The sequence below is a fragment of the Apteryx mantelli genome, chromosome Z (genome assembly GCF_036417845.1).
Source record: "Apteryx mantelli isolate bAptMan1 chromosome Z, bAptMan1.hap1, whole genome shotgun sequence".
NCBI classification, from domain to species: Eukaryota; Metazoa; Chordata; class Aves; order Apterygiformes; family Apterygidae; genus Apteryx; species Apteryx mantelli.
Window position 1 is genome coordinate 62,121,153 of NC_090020.1, and position 25,589 is coordinate 62,146,741.

A 25,589-nucleotide genomic window follows, 5' to 3' on the forward strand; every position below is an offset into this window, starting at 1 on the left:
GGAAATGTGATTTGTAAATCAATAATACTCCATTATAGGCTCACATTGGAGCATTCACTGTCTTGCTAGCCTCTCAGTGCTTTTTAGCAGCATGGAGCTAAAACTGAAAACATTCCCAGTTCACTCTTAATATGTAGGCATAAGTTACCTTAAATAATAATAAAAAAAAAGTAGTTGGATTAATTTCTTAAGTGTTCCTTGGTTTTGTTAGAAAAGACTAAACTTTTGCATATTTTCCTGTTTTCAGACACAATCCCAAAGGACTTTCAGGAATTTCAAGCTCAGCAATTTGGTGTTGGTGATATTTAAGGAAAGGCAAACTAACATTGCTATTGCAAACAATACAACAATGTATTTTAAATTCTTATATGATTGTTGTTTCAAGAGTGCAGACCGCAGCTTTTTCTCATTGATGTAACTATGTCAAACTTTTTTTGTATAAAAATGAAAATAAAAAGGAGACAAAATAGACTGGGGCTTACTTATTTTCAAAGGTGTTCTAAACTATATGAAGATTCATGTAGTCTAAAGACACCTGCTTAAAACATTCTCAGGATCAGTTTGAAACTGCTGCTATCTTGGATTTAGTATTAAACAGGGTGGTGGGAAGAAAGGGCAATTCTGTCCGTCTGGTATGTGGCAGAAACTAAGATTTCACAAAGACAGAAAAAGAGGAGGCTGTATCCAGCATGAAGTGAGTGTTGGAAGAGATGGGAGCTGCCTGTCAAAGCAGAGTGCTTCACATATAACCTTTTCCAGGCCTACTTAGTGTCCCTGGTAAGAAAGGAAGAAGTTTTATCTCCTTTAGGGCAGTTAACTCCTTGGGATATTTAGTTACCTTTGGCAGACCTCTTCTAAGAGCTCTATTAGACCTCTCTCCCCTGCCCTGGAAAACCCTGAGTACACTATCACATCTCGTAAAAACAAAAAAAGCTGACCGCAGGGAGTTGTAGTCAGATCTCAAACACTGTATGACTTGCCATTGAAAAGCCAGATTAAAAAAACCAAACCAAATACATGGAGATAAATGCAGAATCATCCCTACAGAGAAAATAATCCTAACGTTCAAAGACTCAAAGGCAGGCTTTGACCTGTTGTCCCCACTCAGCGCTGAGCTCTCTGAACAGGTATTACAATCGTATGAAAATAAGTCACTAAGTTAAAAAAACAAAGATTGAATTAAGTGTTAGGAACATTAAGAAAGAAATGGAAAATAAAGGAAAGCCAAAAAAGCCTCATCAGTGCACTGAGAAGAGACTGTGCACTTCTAATACATCCTTTTTCAGAAGGGAGCTAGGAAAGGAAGGTAAGACAACAGCCAAGAAAAGCTGCAGAAAAGCATATTCCAGGCTATAGAACAATTCCTTTAAGAAGGGCAAAAGTAAACAGTGCTTTCACCTGGAAAGAAAAGAGGCAGAGGGATATGATTGGGGGGTGGTTAAAATCACAAGTAGCACTGACACAGTGACCAGCAACTCTTGTTTCCCAGTACAAGAATACAAGGGGAAATACTGCATTGAACCATCAGGTGACTGTATCAAAACAAGAACAGAAGGTTCCCATTCCCATTACAATAAAAATACCCTTAAGGTTTTGATGCTGTCAAAGGACTGGGCTACAGGAAGACTTTTCACCACATTTTTCATTGCAAAGGCTTCTGCAACGAGGGCAGCCCTGGGCCCAGTCCCTTCAGGGAGCCACCACCATCTCCCGGCAAGGACGCCTATGCTGGAGCACCCCACAGAGCTGCCCTGGGGCAGGCAAGCGACTGGGACCATGCTTTCTCATGACAAAGCCTCCAGTTTCAGTCCTTTCCCCTTTGCTTCACTAAACCCAACTTCCCTCAACAAGTATTCAATGGAGGACTAAAAGCCTATTTACTTGGGGGGGGGGGGGGAGGAATTAACATGTTTTTGATCAAATTATGCTTAAAAGATGAGCAAAGACCCTCCTCTAGCTGTACATAGACTATAACTGCAGTATCATTCAATGATGAACTAGAACCCAGATCATAAAGCAAATTTACATCTTCCATATCATGCATTTGCATTTCCCTGGATGCAGTCTCTTTTCCAGACAGCAATCATGCCTGAATGAAAATTCAGGCAGCCTTGGCAGGACAAAGTTACTCGTAGCATGTACGTCATGGGCCCAACACAGCTGGGGTCCATCTGGCCAGGAGCACACACTCTTGCACAGCTGGGCTGTGCAGAGCAAGCCCAGCAGGCCAGGGCCATCCCCGACTTCCCTGCCGTCTGGCCACAGCAGACCTGGTGCGTGCTGGCCAGAGCGCTGCAGCATGCATGGCCTCAGCTGGGAAACACAAAGGGGGCAAGCCAGCTGCCGAACCTCCCTAGCAGAGCGCGTTGAGGCTTGCCCTGTTCCCAGTGCTCTCCCAGCCCACAGCATGGCCAAGCTCCCCGTGATTGGCGACAGGATGCTGTAAGACAGGCTACTGGCTCTCTGGCTTTTGGGCTGCCAAAGATAATTGCACAAAGCTGTGTGTTGCAGCTAGAAGCTTCTGAGATTCCCAGCCAGAGAAGGGATTTGCTTGCTAAACTGCCAGCGCAGGAGGTAGTCAGAGCTCTGCCAGCCAGAGCAGCCTGTTGGCTTTTGTTTCAGAAGGTGATTATGGGACTATACGATTGGATGCTAGAGCTCACCACGGTATATCAACACAACAGATTTTCCTAGCTGCTGGATGGCCAGCAAATTCAAAACAGCCAACTCTCACTCCTGCAGACAGAGACTTGTCCCAAGGTCACACTTGAGGCTTGGGAAACCCTCCTGCCCGCCAAGTTTCCATCGGAGACTGCAGTCCCTGTGTGTAAGCATTCAGACAACCTCCATTTGTACCACCATCTCTTCCTGGCCCACTGTGCAACGTAGACAGAGCTCCATGTGTGGCCTTTGGCAAGTAAAGACATTACAATCCCACATCTCTAAAATAGAGCGTACAGGCCTTTCTTGCCACACACAGCCTAATGCGCTAAGCTGCCGTCAGCCCTAAGCAGCATCTGCAAGTACTTTGGTGCTCTTGGAGTCACACAGCTCATGCACACAAGGGTCAAAAGCCTCACCAAAGGTAACTCTTTCCTGAGTGCCACAAAACCCATGACAAATACACTTCAAATGCTTCTGTTCCCTAAAGCCCATCTCCAGAACTGAGCTATGAGAAAAGACCAAAGTCCTCTGGGGGTTCGTGGGAGACGGGGCAGACAGGGTGTGCAAGCCCCCGGGAGGTGCTCAATGAAGGCCACAGGTGCTGACAGACCCTCAATGCAACGCGGGAGCTGCTGCCTCTGCCCTGCAGCCCTGTCACTGAGCTTGGCTGGGCACAACGGGGTGTGCAGAGAGGCAGCAGGCTCTCGGCTCGCTCAGACTCTACCAGCCACTTCCCACAGCCACAAGAAGCTTGGGCCCCAACCAAGCAAGCTACTGGTGAGGCTCTGGTGAACTTGATCACATCAGCAACGAGGGTCAAAAGGCAGCTGCAGCTAGAACACGCTGAAACCCCACTTAACAGCAGCCCACAGAGAGAAAGGTGGAAAGCAGGGACTAGGGCTGATAGAAATGCAGTGTTTTCTTCAGCACAGATCTAGGTTCCCAGGTCAGCAGCTGCCTACCTCACCCTTTGGACAACTGAGAAAAATCAGAGATCTGCATTTAACACAATTGCACAGGCTTCAGTGCTATACTTAGCCTGGAAAATATTTTGTTTGCACTTTCAGCAGTATCTGACACATCTCAGAAAATCAGAGTATGCAGAACAAATCCCACTGCCAAATCCGTGAGAGCCTATGATGTTCTGCAATCATGTTCTGGATGAGCATAAAACAACATGTACAGAAAAAGTCACACAACATTCCACAGGCCAACCTCTTTTTGTTAGACCACATCAAACTTTGTGAACAAGAAAGACCAAACTATTTACTTTTACCAGGTCAGTAACTCTTTAGTTCATATATTTATATACATTTAAAATTTATCTTAAAATGAGTTGATTTTACAATTTTATATATCACAACAATTCATTTCAAATGTAAGAAAAACTTTATTGGTCCATTAAACATTAAATCTATAACAATACATTCACTCAGTATACAAAAGGAAGTGTTCGTAGAAACCATTAACATGCTTTAAAAAGGCAAAGCTGTTTACCATTTTACAATTAGGTTCTCAGAATTCTGCCAAAGAAGTGTTACAGGTACTACAGACCACAACATTTGCAAAAAATGTTAAATAAACCAGCAAACCTCCATTTCACTGGGCTATAGCTTAATAAAATAAAACCACATGTACACACCAAAAAAGTTCCCTTGAGATATTAAAAACCTTAAAAAGGACTAATTAAAAACCCCTCACCATTAAGAAAAAGTATTTCAATTTTGAATAGTTTGCTATCCAGTTTTCGAACATGCCATACCAGAGACTAAACACCATGGATTTGTGGTAAGTAAAAAGCAGGCAATTGACTGTATGTTCCTTGTAAATATCTTCGCAGCTTTAACATGATAAGTTGAAAAATTAATATTCATTACTTTAAGTTTTCACAGATGTCCAACAACACCTAAGCACCTGGACATGTATCAGTAAGAGAAAAATAAAGCTAAGGTATGAGTAACATCGTTACATTTTTTCCCTATAGTTTTCCAAAATTTTTCTTGGCTTCGGACTGAGAATTCTTTGGCAAAACCACAGTCCCCCTGCTGCACCCCGCAGCTCTGACTAACAAAAGCCTTGGAAGCTTTAAGATGTTGGAGACATTTCAAAGCTGACAACTGCGACTCTAAGAAGTTTGTGCAAATGGCTTATATTCTACAGTAGTCGGAGCTATCAGAGGCTGGGAAACGGGGGAAGCCAATTTGGTTATATTTTAAATAAATTCAAACCATTTTTTTAAATAATGTATTATTAAGCAGGTGTGGAACCATTCTAAACCAGGCATGGAAAAAGAGAGAAGTGGATTTAAGGCCTACTTGAAAACTAAAACATTTCTTCCAGCATTAGAAAGTGGTCATCATGCCAATCTTCTGACCTCAAGTCCAAAATTTCTGTTCCAAACACTGCGCTGCATATCCATATCCTCATTTTGGAACACTCAGGCATTATGCCTTTTGGATGTTGAAAAGACAGAGACGTATTAGTTCCCAAGCTACATATCCTGTTAAAAGTATAAAAAGCCAAAGCTTTTTAAGCTCTTGACCCCTGGCATTCCCTTTTACAGTCATGTGAAACACTCAGTTCAAACTAGTGTTTACAAAATTGAGCACACGGAAAGTAAAATTTCACTGCACTGATTATGTGTTTTCCTCCCACAAGAACTTGCAAAGAAGGGGACCAGGCCATTTCAGAAAACAAAAGATACAGTTTTCATAGAGAAAGAACTGATCCAAATACGAAATCATGATCCTCAACTTTGCTTCAAGACTGCAGGTCCTCCTATAAAATGGAAAGGATCACCTACAGCTGGCAAGGAAGTTTCTATCACTAAAGACAGCCCAATCGATAGGGAACAGAATGCGAGCTAAGCAGGTTTATAAGGCCTTTAAAAAACTAACCCAGGAGAAAAGGCAAATAAAATGAAGGGATATGGTCTGCAAGGAAAAGATATACAATTGCTTCTAAAGTTCAGAAGTAAAGATGACAATAAAATTGTAGCTGCAGAAAATTTTGCTCATCTATTCATACATAATCTCATGGTAGTTTGTTTCACAAATTTATTTAGGAGAAAAGCCTAAATTGTTCATAGCACAAATCATTTATAGCATGTTATAAAAGCAGACAGTGAATTATTTTGTTACCAATCAGTTCAGAGATCCCCATGACATTGCGGGCTGCTAGCTAAAGTTAAAGCAGTGATATCTTGAGTTTCCAAATTCTCCTGATGCATTGGTCAGAAATAGAGAATTGTTAGAAAGCAGCTATTTTGCAAGTGGGATGGCTGCCTTAACAGCAACGTTCTAGCACAGAAATGTCTGCACTAGTGGCTGGTGAAGCAGTTATACGTGCATAGCTTATAATCTCAAAGCTCTTCAAGATTTGTAAAGGTGCTAAAACATAAAATAAATAAATAAATAGACATGCAGTGTTCATGATTCTGCGAGGGATAAGCCCTCTTTCCAGACTATGTATATATTAGCAACACTGAATTACCCGTTTCAGAAGAAAGTGGCCCATCCAGCAAGGATTTATTGAATTAGCTGGGTAAGTATGAACTTTTCAAACCTCATGGAAACTCTTCAAGTTCAAAGTTAAAAGTATCACATAAGCATGATTCTGATTTGCAATCACAGTGCAGTTCCTTAGCTAGCATCCACCTGCAAGGGCAGCCTGCACACTTTGAGGAACCAGGTGGTAAACAGCAGACAAGCAGATCCATTTGTTTTCCATGTGTTCTTCATAAGATTTCATGGTCTCATTTGTTACTTCAGGAGTTTGGGTTTGGAGGCTTGCTCTCCGAGTCTGTCCCCTTGGTTTTACCCCAGAAAAGAACCAATAACAATTTGGGGTCTCAGTTGCCTTGTGAGAAAAAGTAAAATTGCTCCAGTCTCAGGCAGAAGTGCAACAGCAGGCTTCCAAATAACTTTTCCTCCAACAGGGAATTTGAAAAAGTAGGACAACACCAATAAAATAATTCCATCCTCCTGGCAGAACTAACTTCTGCCAACACCCTCTGTTCCTCCAAGAGACAATTAAACTATAACATTAGTTCAAATTCAAGTTAATCTAGAGGAAATGAGGACATGCTCTCTAGTCTTCCCGTCTTTAAAACTGACAGCTTTCTCTCTTCACACAGCTCAAAAATACTAGGGCACAGAAACACTGCACAGCCTGTTTCTGTTCAGGAACAAATCCGAAGAACAGCCGTGGTACAAAGCATGTGTCCGTGCAGAGACGCTGCACAGCAAACCACGTCAAGCAGGGCAGTTACCTGCACTTGAAGGTGTGGAGAAAGTTCTGCTTACGGTTTAAATGTAAGTGTAAGCAACAACCACTCTCATTTATTTACTAAAACATCAGACTATCTGTGAGTTTTCCCAGTTCATCTTCCCTTGCACAGTCATATTCCAAATCAGGCTCCCCCCCAGGAGTTTGTCAAGCATAGATGATGTGGTCTTCCACGCGCACAGCGAGTATGACTGCATCGTGTGCACTCCAGGTGTAATGCACAAGGCACTACCACCCAGGCACAGGCTCAGTTCGGGTTTTACAGTTCCAGTGCCACCTGAATTACTAGCTCAGAGAGCAGCCTGTATGAAGGCACTTAAAAAAAAAAAAAATTAAAAAGCCCATTTGTGCGAACTGTTCACAATCTATGAACTGGACATTTGAATCTTAAAAATCCTCGTCTAGGATTTTATGAAGCAGTTGCATGTGGGAAGTTCACAGTACAGGTTTTACAACTAATGCTAAGTCTGTAATATTTGCCTGCCCTGCAGGAAGCCATTCCTCGCTAAGGAAATAGAGGCTTTGCACACTGAGGCGCCCAACAACTACAGTTTCCTCAGAAAGGCCTCAGATCCACAGCTGGATCTGGGGCCTCTGTGTGGACAGGTCCAACTAAAAGTTATTTTTGGAGTCTTCTCCCACAATACTAGCTGAGAAGCAGACAAAGCGGATGAATCCCACACCACCCCATTTCCATCCTAGGTATACCTGCAGACCTTGATATTTAAGGTCAAGAGCGGGTGGACTGGAAGGATGAAAAAGTAACTCAGCGAGGCAAGTGCTGTGTAAGAACAGACTCATGCCTCACTCTGGAGTTTCCCCTTATGACCCTATTTCCTCCATAAAAAAGCTATTTCCCTAAATACAAACTATAAAAAATGAGCACAAGGAGGTGTACGATGACTTTATATAGGCTGGTAATGCCTACACAAAGTAACCATTTTTGTAAACAGATAAAAACACCCATTGACCAGGATATGTACTAAGATCATCCACATTTGTGACCAAGACGCCTGTTATCAGACACAGAGAATGGTTACACCATTTCCTGCCCCTACAGCTTAAGATATTGCATGCCCTTCTTCTGTAGGGCTCCTTGCCCACAGATCGTTCTGTTATAAAAAACATTTTTAATTTTAATAAAATATGCTTGGTTTCTTATACTACAAGATATTTGTGACTAGAAGGCAACTCCTGCAAGCCTCTGTACGTAAGGGAACAGCATTTACCTGGGGAGGGGGTGAGAGTCTGGACTATCTCAGTTGCAGTTCTAACACTGAATCAAGATTGTTTGTCAGAATAACTGCTACAAGTTAGGTGAGACAACTGTTAGTCTTCATTGCACAGTCCATAAGCTCTTATCTCAGAGATGGGACAGATAAACACTTCTAGTTTGTTAATGCATTAAAAAAGGCCCTTCTCCTGGAAAAAGATCTGTGTGGCTGGACTCCAAATGCAGTCAGAGACATAGAGACGGGCCCTCATGCCAGCAGAGCTCTTGGCAAGATTAGAACCTCCTAGCAGAAGCAAAAAACAAAAAAAAAGAAAAAAAAGAGATAAAAGGCTGCCTCTATCTCCAGAGCTATTTGTTGCTTTCATAACTCAACTACTTTCTTCCCCTAGAAAAAAACAGGCAGAAGAGGAGCAAGAGTTTCACCTCTGGGCAGACCTTCCCCCCAGTTTTCCTCATCAGATTACGTGATAGGGGAATTTTGAGGGTTGGTGTGCTCCTGATCACTGGGGTAGATACTGTAAATTTACAGGACCACAGATCTGTGGGTTTTGCTTGAGGTGAGAGTGCATGGAGTTGGGAAGATCGCACCTCTAGCGAGCTTTCTGCAGGGCAGGACCCCCAAGATTCCAGAGCAAAAAGGCAGCTAGAAATGTTAAAGACAGCAACAGCACAATTGGTATCTAGTATGTTAAGGTTATTCCCCAGGTATGCATTAGCATTAGCTATCAATTACTGCAACAGAACAAATATGACATGCAAATATTTTGGCCATCTCATCGGCCTCTGTGTTGTGCTTTTCTCTATTTTGTAGAAAGCATTGGGTGAAGATTTAAGGCTCAACTGTATTTAAGAAAAGAAATGCTACATAAGTTGATTTATATCCTGAATATTTTGTGTTTTATATTTATAGAGAGAGAGAGAAAGAGAGAGAGAAAAAACTCTGAAACTAACGTAAGTCATAAGTTTATCCCACAGGGATGTGGATATATAAAGTGGATTCAACCTTATTCAGCATTTAAAACGTCTGAGGTGTTGTTCTGCCAGGAACTCATCTATTTAGAGCAAATAAAAGTGACATGGTGGGGTTTAATATTGTGAAGTCAGCCATTTTTACTAAGTCAGCTGCTGCCACATTTGTGTTTTCTGGTTTTATTTTCTTGACTGCTTATCCCACTGCTTGGCACATAAGTTCTCCAAAAGAAGTTTAGTCTCTATTAATGGATTGGTTGGCTAACTCCCATTCCCATAGCAAAACTCGATTAATATCAACAGAGAAGTATAAAAATATAAAGTTAGAAAGATCATTTTCCAACCAATACACAGGCAGAAGAGGAAGACAACACACTGAAGTCCTTTTTCTGACTACCACTGCATTTTAAATATTATAAAACTGGTAATGAAAACAGAACTGAAGAGCCTGGGAAATCTTTAGATACAAGTTGAAACGGCAGGTTACAATAGTAACTGAGCACTTCACTTTTAAAGTTATCAGTAACTGGCAACATTCCTGTAATTAGCATTCCTGCAACAGCAAACATTCTGAATGAAGAATGTACCGTATCTCATATCCCTGTACAGAACACAGTTTGCAGTTAAATGATCTGGCAAAGCAAAACTGGTCAAAATTAAGAGTTTAAGAATTTCTGTGTGCAAAACACCCCTTCTGTTAATAATTGGACCAGTTTGGAATTATATAAAATATTCAGGTGCCTTTTAAAGTTATAATAGCATAAATATTCTGTTATCATTGGTACATTCCTTTCTCATACTAGGTTTGCAATAACTTAATATATTTAATATTTAGTTAAACAATTTTTAGTAGATGCTTTGGCAGTCAAATTCTTACATATTCTCTATTTCTATAAAAGTATTTAGTGCATTTTTGGAGAAAAAAAATCTGGAGACTACTTAGAAGAATTATATGCTGTACAAAACAGCAGTCCAAACCATCACTGCAATTGCTGTAAAAGACATAGTTAATAAAAGAGTATAAAAAGGAATGCATATTTGCTAGAAGATACCCAACATTCACAGGAAGGAAGAATATACATTTCCACCATTGTTTTTTTCTTTTCTTGCCAATGAAATTGGAGAAAGATTGTCAGTTATTCTAAAAGCATTTCACTTATTCCAGTTTATGTAACAATCATGTTTCCTATGCTCTACACATCAGTGTTACAAAAATCTTTGCACAGATACGTTCCCTGGGACACCATTTTTTCACGACAATTAGAAAAGGTTAAAAAAGTCTTCAACTATTAGTTTTGTCTGACTAAAAAGTTACTAACTAGTACATAATGAAAATTGGGCAGTAGGTATTTCCTCATTATAAAGTGACTGCTGTACTTTATTTGTAACAGAAAAAGGGGGTGGGGGTGGGGAGGGACCTTCTGAGTCTTCATACTGAGAACTGTCTCGTTGGGCAACAGAGCGGAGCAATTAGAGTCCATAAATACAGAAAGACACAAACCCAACAGGAGACCATCTTAATCCAGAAGATGGACCAGGTTCCAGTGAAGAATTTTTCAATCTGAGCACTTTCATAACTGTTAAAGAAAGAAAGAAAGAAAGAAAAAAGAAAGCAATAAACTCACTATGCACAACTATTCACATCTCAGACTGAAGTACCCTCTGCTTTTCTGAGTGGGTCACAGACTTCAAGTAACTTAACTCAGACCTGAAGCAGGGGAGAGCAGTTCTCTGCAAACAAAACCTTGCTCGGGAATCCCCCAGGAGAGACTTGGGTCCTTTCTTCCAGCTTCCTACTTTAGCAGACGAGACACTCATCTAATGGTAGGAATTCCCATTCGTATCTCCCCTCTCTTAATGCACAAAGACTTTCATTTCTCAGCTTTAAAGAAATACACTTACTGGAACCAATGAGTTACTGTCATCATCACATAGAGTGAAGCCAAGAAGAAAACAAAGTGGAAGTAGGCGTAACTGTACACTGTGCCTTTCTTTTCATCATAAATCACAGTCTGGCCTCCCCTTTCTTCAGTGTGCTCTTCAGCATCAGCTGTAAGAGATGGGAAACAAGAAAGCTTTTGCAAACGTAATGAGAACTGAAAACAGCAGCTGGTTTCATGAAGCATAGATTAGATATAAGCAAAAAGTCTTTGGAGTGACTTAGCAAAGTCTGGTACAGAGCAACACTTGAACATTTTCTTGCCCTTAGGGCATGGGCCTAAGCCTTTATTAAAATAAAGAGACTGCCACTGAAATACTGCCCTATATCAAGTTCCTGGTCTACCAGCTGTTTTTTGAACATTTGGAGCATTTAAAATAGTCTATCTATAGGATATTCTTCTGGCAAGTCCAAATGGATATCCCTGATTGTAACAGGTCTGCAAAAATGGCATCCCCTTCCTTAACTTAGGCACGGGGAGCAGGGACTGAAGGAGCCACAGAGCAGCTGAGCCCACAAATCTGGCAGTCACACCTACATGCATGCAAAGAGCAGAGATTCCTCTTTGTATGTTATGCTAAAGAGCCTTCCTTTAAGAAATTATTAACTAGCCTGCTGTTTTAAGATGGTATTATCACATCTCGTTTCCCTTCCTCCTCTAATGTTTTGCCTGAGTATATCAGCTGCTTCAGTTTGATACGCTACAGAATTAGGATACAGGAATCTCTCCATGTGCAGCTGTGTCTTTATTTTCTTTGGTTTGCTCTGAAGCCACAAGTTAGGTAAATTGTGCAGTGAATAGGTAATTACCATCTCCGTCGGGCATACAGCAAAAGCAGCAACGAGCTACCTGTGAAAGAGACAACAGCAAGTGTAAGAGGCTGCCTGACAACCAAGAAACAGAACAGCTGAGGAAGGTCTGCTGTGTCTAAACTACAGAGTTTCCAAGCAAAACTCAAATTAGGATTAGCCAAGTAGTTCACAACAGCATTTTCTCAGCTTTGGTAGAACCTACTCAGTAAGCTTTGGTGCAAATTAACCACGCTTTAAGAATGACTATCGAGACATTTTACATAATTCAAGATCAAGCACTGGTAGTAGTAATACAGTGCAAGTAAATTATGATAAATGGGTTGAAAAGTTACAATAAAATGGCTGCATATTTATACTTCAGAGTGGACTTACCTCCTTAAACTTGCATCTAGGTGCTTTTTAAATAAAAATTTCCCTACTGAAATGAGGATGCAAGGAACTTTCAATATCCTGCTGCATGGGATGGAAATCAATTGCACAATCATAAGTCTGCAATGTAGCCATCTGTACCGAAATGGAGCCAGAATGAGTACAAATAAAAGATTGTTGTTACCTCTTCATTAAATGAGGATCTTTTTTAACTGATGGAAAAAAAGAAAGATGAAATTGTTCACTGATGGGTCCGACACTTCCTGTGTTGAGTGGTAATGTAAATGGGGAAAAAGGTGCTGACAGTACAATAAATATGTAACTAAGTGCATTTTCTGCACTAGACCACAGTACAGTGGTCAGCACTTTCTGTACCGCATCACCAACATTACTTGCTCTGATAGAATTCTACTTTGAGGTTTATTTTTGTTGTGGCCTGATAATGTATCAAAAAAAATGAAAATGTGTAACAGGCTTTTAAGATTCAATTTCCAACAGAATTATCAAACACAGTTTTTCTTGTGCATACCTATGACTACATGTATTCACTGGGTTCATAAATTAATGAAAAGACAAAAAAAAAATTCTAAGAGATTGGTTGACAGTTAAAAAAAAAAATCTTATTTCATGTTTCAATAGATTAACAGGTTCTTTCTACTGTTATGCTGACTGTAGTGTTAGGTTTAGTTTCCCTTCGGCTGTATCAGGTTTCTGAAGCAAGTGCTAGGTTCCCCCAAGTAATTCTTAAACTTAGCTGCATTTATCAGAAATTAAGTCATTGTACATACAGTGATGCAATTAGCAACACTGGCACATATACAACTAGCCGCTCATAACAGCTAACTGTCTTCAGCTTGGACACTGAGCCCTTCTGTATAATACAAGCAACTGCAGAATTATGTTTACATTTCTGGTGCGAAGACAAAGGCCCTTTATCACAGAGAAGACAATCAGAATGCAATTAGTTGCTCTTTGCCAGTCATTTCTTTATATTTACATTCAACAGCTCTTGTACTGCTCTTTAAAACCAAATGGTCCAGAAATAATCCTCTCAGCAAGTGCTGCAGTGCAAGAGCTCGACCTTCTGTGCAAACCGGCCACATCCGCCAACTACTCTGTATGCAGTGGGTATAGAGCGGATGTTAACCCCAAAGCTATAGACCATGCATTTTCTTAGCAGTAAAGACTCCTCAGCTGCAACCCCCAGCTGTGCCAGCACATTGAGCAGTGGCGATCCAGGAAACTCAGTCAGGGAACTGAGGTGGGTTTTAATATTGTTCAGGCTACAGTTTCACACACTTTTTGGTATCACTGGCTACACCCCAACCCTGCACCCTTGCTCTTCACTTCACTGTGCCCTTGAACGAGAGTTCATGCAGCTTAACACTGAAAGGGGAAAATGGATGCATGTGAAGAGCAGCTATTTTCTCTCCAATTCTCCCCCCGCCTGCCTCACCTCAGCGCAAGGTGGGAAGAGCTGACACTGCGTGACCACAGCAGTTGGTGCAACAGTGAGGCAGAGCCTGGCGCCTGAGCAATACACAGGCAGGCAGCGTACTCGGAGAGCAAGCTTAATGCTCTTGGTGCGTGCTAAACTAGGTGCTATCTAAACTAGGTTTGCTTCCTCCCTTCCAACTGCTACAAACACCCACTGCTTTGTTAGATACTTTTGCATTTTTGGATGCTTGCAAGTACTTTGAACTTTGATTAAAGCCTGAAAAAATAAAAATTGAAGATGAAAATGAAAACAAAAGTGAGCTAGAGATGGAGATGCATTCTCCAGACAGAATAGATACATTCAAAGTGTGACACTATCAAGCCTATGTATGCAATAACTTCTACACAGCAAAAACAGGCTTGTTTCCCAGCATTTTGGGGTTTTCTGAGGATAAGTAGGCCAAAGAAACAAGCAGGTAGAATGCAGGCATATGTATTGAAGAAAATAGGGACAGGAAAAATAATCTGAGGTGAAATTGCAGGTGAAAAGAAAGGTGATAACTATGTGTGGAAATAAGAGATAAAAACCTGTGATCAAAAGCACTAATACTGCTGTTAAATACTGACAATCATGATTGAAAATGTTCAAATAAAAATGCCCCACACTTCTTTATCTACATAGTTTCTTAGCGCCCAGCAGACCTTTCTCTTAAATGAGAGAAAGAATGGGAAGATTATTTCAGTTCATAAAGGCACCTCCAAGGGACTAGCAACAGCTGCAGATGGGCCAGTGTGGACTCAACAAGTATTCTGGAATTCCATACCCAGAGGCAAACAGCATGCATGCTGCGAACAAGCTTTTGCTTCTACCTGATTACAGTTCAGTTAGTCATAAAAACAACAGGAGGAAAATAACACAAGGAAGTCTGCACAGAAATCTTGTGGGAGGAAGCAAGAACTCACTTCAGTTTCAGGTGTTGCATATATTCCCCTCAACGCTTCAGAGCTGGCACGTGTTGTTGAAGTCAAACTAGGAGCAAAAGAAGACAGTGTCAAAACCCGCAGCGTAACAATAAGCCTAGAAGGGTGATTTTTCACTACCACAGGAAACACAGCAGTCTACTCTCGCTTTTAAGCTAAGCAATTGCCCAGATATAGCATCAAATGCTAAAGGCATGTGAAAAGTTTGTTCTGCACAAGTAGAAACCAGTCTGACAGACAGCCACTGGCTGACTCAGACACAATCACACACTGAAAAGTAGGTCACTCCTGAAGGTGGTGAATTTTTTATCACCAGCAAACGCCAGGGACAACAGCGAAGCGTTCCAGTCTGCATTTCAGAACAGATCTCCTCTGCTGTATGCAACTGATACGTTCATATTAACTGCACAGCTACCACTTTGGCTCAGCACTTAATAAAATGTTTCAGTGAAGGCTTTGCCAGTGAAGTAACAGGTCACTGACAGCAGTCTGTTTTCAGGAGTGAATTACCAACCAGTACTGTCAGTACTGTCAGTATTTCAGTTGTTGGAAATCACTTGCTTGTACGACTGTAGCTGTCTGGGGAGAATCCTTTCTAGTTTCTTCAGATTACAAGCTTTTACATTTTGTGTAAAACATCTAATCATTCTGAAATTAAGTAGCAATATGAATGTTCCAGCTCAATTCTGTTCTATTTCTAGCCATTACTTTGTTTGCATCAGGCTTACTATAAGCCTTCATTAGTTTGACCATGACATTCCACTTACAGTGAAGTAACTGCAAACCCCAGACTTACCAAGAATATAAAATGCAGCAAAACAGAATGGTAGTACCCAGGCCAGTAACGAGGTTTTCATCTCTGTGCAGCCCTTGGCTAAATTCAGGTACACAGATTGTGATGTTCTGATTCTTTTCATCCAGGACTTCACAAAAACAAAAAAAAACCCAAAAAACAAAAATGTTACTGAAGCTCACTTCATTGTATTTCAAAGGAGTTTACAGACTGAAAGTTTTCAGCAAAATAATTTTATTAGTTCAGACATTAGGTAAGGTCATTTCAGTCATTTCCTTCTTTCTTTTAGAAAGATCAAACAGAATAAATTCTGTAAACCTGCCCTGGCAGATTCTGTGTTTCAGGCAGGACAAAAATGCAAGTTAGTAGGACAATGAAAGTTTTTTGCTTGTCAGAGCAGATGAACACGTGGAAAAAGATTGTCTGGTGAACTAAGTAATAAGTTGTTGAAAATTCCCCAGCACTTCACCCCAAGACTAGAAGGTCACATAACACTGAGATAGGATGGACTTCAGACCATAAGTCTTTAAATCGTTCAGCAGGGGTCCTTGAGGACAGCTACAAAATTCATACTCAGTGAAAAAACGCAGCATGTGGCTGCTCTGTTCTTAGACTGATACACAGAAGACCAAATAGAGAGAGAGGCACTGGTTACAGTCAAGATTTTATTTTAATATCTAAGCAAATACTGCTTTTAGGTTCCTGAAAAGAAACCAGTTTAGTCCTTGACATTCAAAAATGCATCCAGCCTTTTGGTGTCTGCTTTGGGTCAAAGCAGAGCAAAATAGTAGCCTCCAGCCCCACTCCCAAAGCAGGTGATTACTGCTGCACCTTTTCTCAATCAAGAGCTTTTTGAACCCATGCTGTTTAAGCAAATTGTGTCCCCATCTCCTCCTTCCTTCCAGCAGCCACACTGTAACTCCACTGCAGCAGCACAACTTTGTGTAAGGCCAGAGGGCAAAATGCAACGACTACACTCAGGTTAAAGATAAACCTGAAGTCAGGCCCCTGACCTTGTTGCCTGCAGGGCTGCATAAACAGCTTTATCAGCACAAGATAGGGATAGTGTGCAGATGGGTGTAAACGAAGGGAAGGCAAGACTTGCTTTGTCTAGAGAAATGTGGAGTCTCCCACTTGGGTCTATCAGGCGCACACTGGCAGCAAGGGAGGACATGGCCTGGCACGCCTTCCAGCTACGTCTAGCACCAAAAAGCAAAGGCACGGTGTGATAAGCACATATTAAACAGAAATTCTTTTGTTTGCCTGTGTGATAAGCACATATTAAACAGAAATTCTTTTGTTTGCCTATGCCTTTTAAAAGCATTTTGCAACAGTGCTTTTCGGATGTTGCAGATAAATACTTGCAAACGGCATTCTCTGTGCAGCCTGCCCAGTCTGTGAGATGGCTGATTTGAAGGTGCCTGCTTGAAGAATAAGCCAACAGGTGTGTGGTAAATCTGAACTGCAGGACATGGGAACACCTTAGCAAGTGCCAGTTCCCCATACATTCTCTAGCATATCAGCGTATGTCACTGTAAAAGCTGCACAGGCCAGTATGAGGGTCAGTATTACAAAGACTGGGAAGAAAGAAGCGTCTTCAAGAGCTGATGAAAACCAGGAAAACTCTCTGGCCTGAATTAAAGACAAGGAAGAGCTCCTCTGATGCAGAGGGTCTGACAGAGCGCGCTTGATGTCAACTCTTACAAATACAATAACCACATTTACAACACATATCAGCACAATCAGAGCAATTACCTGCTGAAGGCTTTGACTGTCACAAGTGCAAAAATGCCCTGAAACCAGTTGTTTAATTTAATGCATCACTGTCCCCCCTCCTTTTTTAAGTAAGTGTCAAGTCTTACGAGTAATTCAGATATCATTTAAATAAAGTTTTATATTCACTGAAAAACACTGCTTATATAAGTTCTCTCTTTAGTTCTTAGCTCTGGAATACATTTGCGTTTGTACATGCATGTACAAAGCATGAGAGACTCTTCTTCCCTCTCTCCCCTTTCTTATGGATAGACAGGTGTCTGCAAAATTTCCAACTCTTTCCTGTCAATGGCCTTCCTCTCCTCTAGTTATTGTTGTTTCAGTTATTTAACACTAAGAGATAACAAAGAAGAGGTTTTAGCATTATCGATCTGAATCAGGAAAGTCTTCTGCAAGCGAAAAGAATGCTCTCCATCTAAACAGGTGAATCTAATGGTTAGCTGGGAAAAGAAAACTGCTGAAGTTGATCTTGTAAAGTCTTGCTATGTTTCTGCAGCATTAAGAACTTAAAGCTCTGCAGAGTTCTCTGCTCCTGGCTTGCAATGCAAATGGTAGGAACACACACGGAGTACAGGAGCTCCAGTTAAGAATAGCATCATCTTAAACAACTGCAACATAACTCCAAAACCTTTTTCAGGACTTTTCACTCTCAAAATGAAAGACAAGCAGTCCTCTCAAGTCTTTGTTTCATTAGGAGCCCAGAGCTAAGGCTATCTAGCATAGCAATTATGGGCGAGAAGAAGTGATTTTAGTATCACCTCCGGCAGCCAGCATGGCAAGAAGAGAACAAAGTCACCTGGGTGGAAGAGACCTACTAACCAGTAGTGGCCATCCTTTTGGATGGAGCTGGCCACCTATCCCCTTCTAGAGGCATTCAAGAACTATTTGTTCCAACTCTTTCCCCACTGTGTGACCAGACCTGTTACGTATTTAGTCATGTCCTATTAGATGAGGACATGCACTTGCCACACGAGCAACAGGCTGCAGGACTCTGGGTAAGCCGTCATTAGGAAGCAGGCTGGAATGGCTCTGGTGCACTAGATTCAACCCACCTGCTGTAAGTTAAGCTTCCTTAGACCAAAGCATTTAAGATATATGGAGGATGCCAACTGAATGGTCTCTCAAATGCTGCATAGATTTATTTTTAGTATTAGCAATTTCTTATTCATAGGCTAGAGCAGCTCAAAACCAGCACTCCTAAATTCATGAGTACTAAGGTTTGCTAAAGACTTTTTTGCTGTTAATACTTGGCATGTCTCAAAGGATTTAAATAAAGCACTAGATAACTTACTAGTTTCTGGAGGCTTGCTGGATAATGCTGAGAAAGTGAGGTACATGACGTAGCAGCTGATGACTCCTGACTGCAGCAAACCAGAATGGGGTTGGCCTTTAGTAGAAAGAAGACAAGAGACAATTTTTCTAGACATTTTAACAAACTGAAAGGGAAATTCAAATCTTTTAAAAACAGTACACTAAAATCTTTCAGAAGAGGAGAGCATCCTTTATGTTTTACTTCAAGTAGTTCATAAGCTTTGAGGCAGTTTAGATACATTTTGTCTGGTGAGTAAAGATAAAAGAGTCTGTCCTTTAGTTCTGCTGGCTGTTTTAGAAAGGCATTAAGATTTCCATGTAAGTAAAGAATCACTCTGCTAGCCAAAAGCACCAGCTTTCCAAAAACTACTGACAGGCTGCCATGATAGTTTTATTTGCCTGTAAAATTTGTTTTGGAGCCACTGAAATTACTCCTATTTCCTGGTCCAATAATTGACAGATACTAACAGCACATGTAAAATATCCTGGAAAAGCATGAAATACAGCTGAAAGAGCAAGACTTCTGATTGCTGTCAACTCATTTGCATGCCCAAACTTTACAGATAATAAATCACAAGCAGCTGAAAGTAAATGGTAAGAGCTGAACGGGTTTGATAGCTATTACCTTAACAGTGAGCCCTTTTTTTTTTTTTTTTTTTTTTTAAACAGGCTGTCTGATGGCATGCTCAAAACTTCTCACATCTCTAGTTTTAGCAGCTGGGCTGATGACAAGCAATACTACTTCATAGTGTAGATAAGGGGATAGGGACAAGAACGACACCAAATCTAAAGTACCATGTCAGATTTGAGCATTAGATTTTTTGCCCAAAACACAGCACGTCTCAAGGTATGTGAACCGTGGAGGCGCCAGGAAACCTGAGAGGTAAAGAGGTCGGCACACTCACGACTCTGGACGCAGGGCGATATGGCTACCAGCGACACAAAGAGGCACAGGCCACCGTTAACACCAATGAGGATCTTGTTGTATGTGCAGCCCTCGGAGCGCGTGTAGAAGACAGCCATGATGACCAGGGCTGCCACAGCAATGGAGTACAAGACAAGAGTGACCAGAGCCAGCAAACCATTCCAGAGCTGTTTGTGATTTGCGCCTGCAGTCCTGGGGAGACAAAGACAAGTACCTTATCTTTTTCTCCCCTCCCCTTACAGATTAAAAAATAAAAATAAAAACAGTGCACTCGTCGCTTGAATAGTCTGTATTATCAAGCACAACGAGAGTGCATGTATCACTATACCAACACAGTCCCTTGCAAGGTTCCTCTTGTGAAACTGAGGGAAGCATTCCTTAGCATTAGTGTCTATCGTATATATTACCAAGCCCAGCTATTTCCATAATTACAGCCTAGCCTGATTCTGAGAACTCCCAACCACTCTGATTAGCCTGTCAGACTCGCTGGCAGCTCAGTGCATCGCAGCTCAACACAACAGGGATTTTCTCAGCAGGACCTTGGAGTGCCCCAGGCTCAGCCTGTTAGTGATATTTTTCACACAAGCACTGGAAAGCCCTTGTTCAGTACTGCCTCTCTTCTTCCTCCGTGTGCTACCTTGACAGTTTTACTACCCATGCACTCAAAAAGCCTCCTCTTTATTTGGCTCTATCCTGCTAGCTTTCCCGAGCTAGTGTTGCCTGTCTTGTTTTCTCTCTTCACCCTCCTTCCCAAATACCCCTTGCAAAGATCAGTGTTTTTTCTTATTTCACCTACTAAGAAAGACCGTTCAGGCATAAAGGGGTTTTTGGGTGTGTGGAGGGTTTGCTTTTGTTGTAGTAACATGACATTAGAAAAGAGTATCTAATGGAGATGGTGCCAAAGTTAAATGCTGCTGCTGGAAATCTCTCACCCACAGAAAAGCAGCTGGAGCAATTAGCAGTAAAAATAGCTGTGGTGTAAGGAGCTCTCATCTCCTCCTCCATGAACATGTATCTTACAAAGTCCAAGCATTTGCTAAAACCTTTCTTAGTCAGTGCACTAACTGGAATAAGAGAGGGTAGCAAAGGTTGTAGAGGAACAGACTAAAAGAAACAGGAGAAAGGAAAGGGGGAAGAGAGGGAAGCATAAGTTCATGCATATATGTGGAAGAACAATTTAAATATTTTAATGCATGATGAGAGGCTAAGAGCTAAGAAGGTAATATCAAATGTATTCACACCAGAAATTAAATCAGTGCCAAAACACTGTATAAGTGGGTTGATAACAGAATCTTGCATAGTTAGATGAAAGCAGAAAAAGGAGCAGCTTTCATGTTAAAAAAAAAAAATCATTTAATGTGTATTAAGCTCAAACCAAAAAACAGGATTTACCAGTTTATATCACTGTGCACAGTCTCACTGCTTTGTTTTGCAATCCGGTTTTATTCTCTTGCACAATTCTGTGTCTTAGCAGGTGTGTTTTCATGCAGAGCTGAAGCAACTTAAAATGAGAGGTCTTTGCATCCCTTTGCACACCACTACTTACTGGAAGCAGAACAATTCAGGGTAAGAATGAAGCAGCAGAGGGTAGAAATGAATAAGGAAGAAACACTTCCACTGGGGAAGGAGGAAAGTGGGTGAAGCAAAGATGCATGGCTCTAAATACTGATATCAAAGTGTCTTCTCAGAAATTGCATCCACACTATTTTTGAATGCTTTGTTGCAAGAGATGTGCTGTTCAGGATTTCTCCAGAATATTATGCAAATAGCTACTTGCCCAACACATACCAGTTTTTATTCCACTTGTGTGCAAACTCAACAAGCAGGATGAGCTGAATGGCAATGAAAAGGAAACCTCCCGTTGCTCCCACGTAACGCCATGCTGCAAGGCAGACAAGCAGAAAATAGGTCAAATGCCAGTTGCTCTCCCCTTGAGATAAAATGGAATTATTGTCCATGCGATGATGCCATTGCACAGTTTGAATATCTCAACCCCACAGATTTAGCAGGAGATGAGATATTTCAGCTGAAAGGCCAGCTCAGCTAATCCAAGAATAGTTGCCTGATGAATTCAGCTTGCAACCTGCTACACCTTCAAAATAAGCCTTTTAGGACACATATTGAGATGCCCTAACCTAAAGAATTTTTGTGGAGACAAAGTTGCTATATTCAGACATAAAATACTGAAACCTTTATTTGTGATGTGGGGAGGAAAAAAAAAAAAAGCCCTGAAGGCATTTCACAGAAGTCTAAACCCTAAAATTGCAAGGTACTGAAACCCAGCACTAAAAATGGCAATTTCTTCCCCTCCAGATTCTAGCACCACGGAAAAATAAAGGTGGGGCTCGCTCATTTATTTACACATGCTCTGTCCTGAGCCGATCCCAGAGAGAACACTTGGTATTCACCGAGTTTTAGTGTAAGTAAACTGAGTTTTGGTTTTAAGAGAGACAGGGTATTTGACTACTTAACTATTGACCTACATGTATTTGGAGAGCTGTTTGGTGCTTTGGACAACAAACACCTCATGCACAACTTCAGAAGTCTCTGAGTAAATATAGATACCTATTGAAATGTTTAGCTGCATATACAGTTTGTATCACTGTGTAGTATGCAACCTGTAAGTGACTCTAGGTATTCAGCAAATTTCAGTGAAGAAGCCTGACTGAGGAAGTGCACTAGCAAAGTCCAGCCATATCCTAACATTGTATTTTCCTTTTGAAAAAAGCTTGTGGAAGCAAAGTGGAATAAGAGAACAGTCAGCATATTATGCTTAGCAGAAGATGTAGAGATTTTTTTTGACTGCACCATAAGTTCATTGTTTGACTGAAAGCAGGCAAAAATGACATTTTTCTTGTTTTGCAAAATCTATTGTATTCATTGAATGAGCATGCTGCTCTTAAAAAAAAAAAAAAAAAAAAAAAAAAGAGAGGCAGGGAACAGGATGTGCATGTGTGTTTGGGAGAGGCACAATAGGAACCAGCAGACCACTAATGGAGTGAGTAATTAAACAGCCAGGTTCTCTGTAAGCATCTCACACAGCCACAGGCAGGATACTTCAGGATGTTTTACAAAGCCATGGTAGATAAGGTTAACATCACTAGTGTGGATTTAACACTAGAGCCCATGCAAGCCTAGTATGGGCACAAAATATCCCTCCCTCCATGATTAACAAACTGCTGAGTGTGAGAATCATGGCAGGGGGAATTTTTTATTTTTAGAAAAAATAGGCAAACAGAGAGGAGAATGCTCCCAGAATGTTCTTTGGTAGGGAGAAAAAAAAAAAAGACACTGGAAGTTTCTTGGCAGGAGGGAAAAAAAAAGGGAAAATAAAACCCTGCAACCCTCTGTGAATCTTACATTCAGGGGCTTCCTGGAGGACAGCCTAGCAGCACGTACAGAACACTGCTTTACAGAGAAAAGTCAAGAACTAACTTGGGGAAGGAAAATTGTTTCTCAGCTACAGTCTACCTAGTGTGAAGATACAGAGAACAGCAGTTCTCTGACCAGCCCCAAAAGCTCCATTCCCTCCTTCCCTAGGCACCTAGATTCTTGACCATTTTTTGCCATGCAAAGGGTTGCTTGGGAAGATGAGAGGGAATCTCTGTTACCTGCGAGTGCAATGCGTTAAACCATTACATCTTTCTAATCCAACCAGTGAGCAGACATTAAGGACAAGAACATACGGCCAACTCATAACTTAGTGGGAAAAAGGAATAGGGATAAGCAGCCCTTCACTTCACCTCATGTTACTCCCTCCTCTTCCACTTTTTAAATACCCTGAGCAGTTTTAAAAGAGGGGATGGGTGTCAAAAACGTACAGGTCCAGCAGGTTTTTGTAGAAGCAGGCAGCTGACGACCCGAACCGTGGCCTGCCCTGGCTGAGGGAGCCCCAAGGAGCAGCGGAGCTATCAGCCATCAGGAAAACCCACGCAGAAGAAACAGGCTCCAAGCCAGGCTCCATTAGTTTTCCTACTCACAGAGGAGTCGAAAGCAACTAAGGCAAAAATTTAACAGGCTGTATAAAAGCAGGGAGCTCTGGTGGTGCAGCAGGTTTTTCTCCCCACCTTGGCCGTAGCAGTGAATAAAGAGTCCCAGAAGCCTCCTGAGGAGTGTGGAGCTGAGGTAAAACGGCAGGAGCCTTGCAGCAGAAGAGATTACGGAAACTAGCATCCTCCAAAACAAATTCTGACATTTCCTATTTACAACAGGAAACCTCAGCCCAAAGGTCCGCAAGACAACAGGGCTCTCCTCGCTCAGGGAAGCTGCAGCGGCGACCCTGACCACACGGTCCCTTCCCTCTGCTGCGCTACACAGGCAGCACAGCTGGAATTGCCTCAGGCGGCGTCTTCCCTGCAGAGGCAGCTTCGCTGCTGGATTACAGATCCTTTCACCTGCCCACAACCGACTCATGTTGGTATCATCAGGATTTTTGCCCCTAACCCCCAAGAGGCCTGTGCGAAGTCTCCTCCAGAGCTGATATTTAATATCAGCCCACTTAAGAGAACACCGTCAGAGCGGCTGGCCCGCATCACTGGAGCTGACTGGGGCCAGCCTGTCTTCCGAAACTGGAAATGCTTCAGGCACAGGATTCTCAACGGTGGGTTTACAACACTCCACAAGAAGTCTAATTTCACGTCGTTAGATTTATGCTACCTGCTCGGAAGCTAACTGAGCCCCAAGTTCTTTTGTGTCTCTGCAGCTTGGAGGACAGGCAGCGCGGGTGCCCTGCCGGTCCCCGTGCCCCCCTGGAGCACAGCACGCTTCGTCACTGCACAGCACAGCCCCCAGCAGCTGCACCGTGACAGGGCTGGCCCGGCAAGCCAGACGCATGCGGGCCTCCGCGTTCAGCAGCCAAGGCCTTCTGCATCATTACAGCTCTCTGCTTCTTAAAGAATTTGAGAGACAGCCCAGCACAGTATTTTACTCATCCATTTGGCCTCCTCTTGGTCACAAAAAACCTGGCTTTTTTTACAGAAATACAGCAACGCTTATGCTGTTCAGACCTTTAGGATCTATAAGCACTCACAAAGCAGTACAGAGAAGCACACCATAACAAAATAAGAAGGTTGTACCGTTGAGAAAAGTGTCCTGATCAGGAATGAAGAAGGCTCCTGAGCACATTGCTGCCAGAAGTATAAGCTTAATAAACCAGAATCTGAATGAGGAAAAAAAGAGAAAAATCATTTGGTTATAATAGCAATTAACAACTCAAGTACCATAAGAAATCTCTATGTAAGCCCAGCTGTTAAGTAAGGGAGAATCAAGCTGTGTTGGCTGATTGTCATTTAAGTTCATTCGTACTTGACTGCATTACATCTGACAGTATGACAGTATCTGACAGTAAAATCAACTCCTCTTTTCTTCCCCCAACCTACTACTATACCCAACTGGAAAACAGGCAAAACCAATCTAGAAAGAGGCATGGAAATTCATCAAGCAAACAAATCCTTACCCATTATGAATGTACGCTCGGCAGCTCTTGCTGTTGTTTATTTTGATAGTGAACAAGAAGAAGAGAAAGAAGAAACAGGCCATTCCAAAACAGACTTTGTACACGGCGGAGTACCCCACCAGCTTCTCGCACATCTCTCCCGCCTGAATGCCCTGGCACAGCTGCTCGTAGAAAGGGATCTGAAAAGCACAGCAAGTTACAAGCCATTAGAGCACACACAGGGCTCCCGTAACCAAGCCTACATAAGCCTTTGCACCACCGATTCATCACTGGCTTCATTTAACACTGACACCTTTCACTGTCACTACCCCTCAGTCCAGATTTAATGGTTCAAGGGACACAACACTATGTAAAACACAAGTGCCTGGAGTTTTCCAGAGCCTCAGCTGCCAACTCCTTTCACATGCTCTGGGGTACAAGCCCCCCCACCTTTCCTTCGGCTCCGCTGGTGTAAGCCACCCCTGCCCGTTACTGCCCCGGGAATCGGCTCCTTCCTCACGTGCTTCACAACAAAACGCTTTGATCTTGCCAACCATCCTGTTTCCACAGAGCTGTGCTGGCAGCTTTATCAGCACCAGGGGCCGGGGAAGGGGGTGCAGGGCGGGAAGCTCTGGCTCCTGTTGCCATCAACAAAAACGT

General features: G+C 42.0%; 2 protein-coding genes across 3 annotated transcripts in view; one reads left to right on the top strand and one right to left on the bottom strand.

The window, feature by feature from the left end:
- THBS4 (thrombospondin 4) overlaps positions 1–469 on the top strand; it is a 37,626-nt gene extending 37,157 nt beyond the window's left edge. The window contains exon 22 of the mRNA XM_067316250.1: positions 248–469. Within this exon, the coding sequence (XP_067172351.1) occupies positions 248–309 (62 nt within the window). The 3' untranslated portion in view covers positions 310–469. The remainder of the gene's footprint in view (positions 1–247) is intronic.
- The window catches only part of SERINC5 (serine incorporator 5), a 46,296-nt gene that overhangs the window by 566 nt on the left and 20,141 nt on the right, over positions 1–25,589 (bottom strand). The window contains exons 3-12 of one of the 2 annotated variants that reach the window (XM_067316253.1): positions 24,951–25,129; positions 24,571–24,653; positions 21,284–21,377; positions 19,476–19,687; positions 18,551–18,646; positions 15,490–15,616; positions 14,676–14,742; positions 11,904–11,943; positions 11,057–11,204; positions 10,656–10,731 (exon numbers count right to left, since the gene is read on the bottom strand). In XM_067316253.1, the coding sequence (XP_067172354.1) occupies positions 10,656–10,731; positions 11,057–11,204; positions 11,904–11,943; positions 14,676–14,742; positions 15,490–15,616; positions 18,551–18,646; positions 19,476–19,687; positions 21,284–21,377; positions 24,571–24,653; positions 24,951–25,129 (1,122 nt within the window). Of the gene's footprint in view, positions 1–4,034; positions 10,732–11,056; positions 11,205–11,903; positions 11,944–14,675; positions 14,743–15,489; positions 15,617–18,550; positions 18,647–19,475; positions 19,688–21,283; positions 21,378–24,570; positions 24,654–24,950; positions 25,130–25,589 lie in introns of those variants that run through there. The other variant, XM_067316251.1, reaches the window with a different exon arrangement.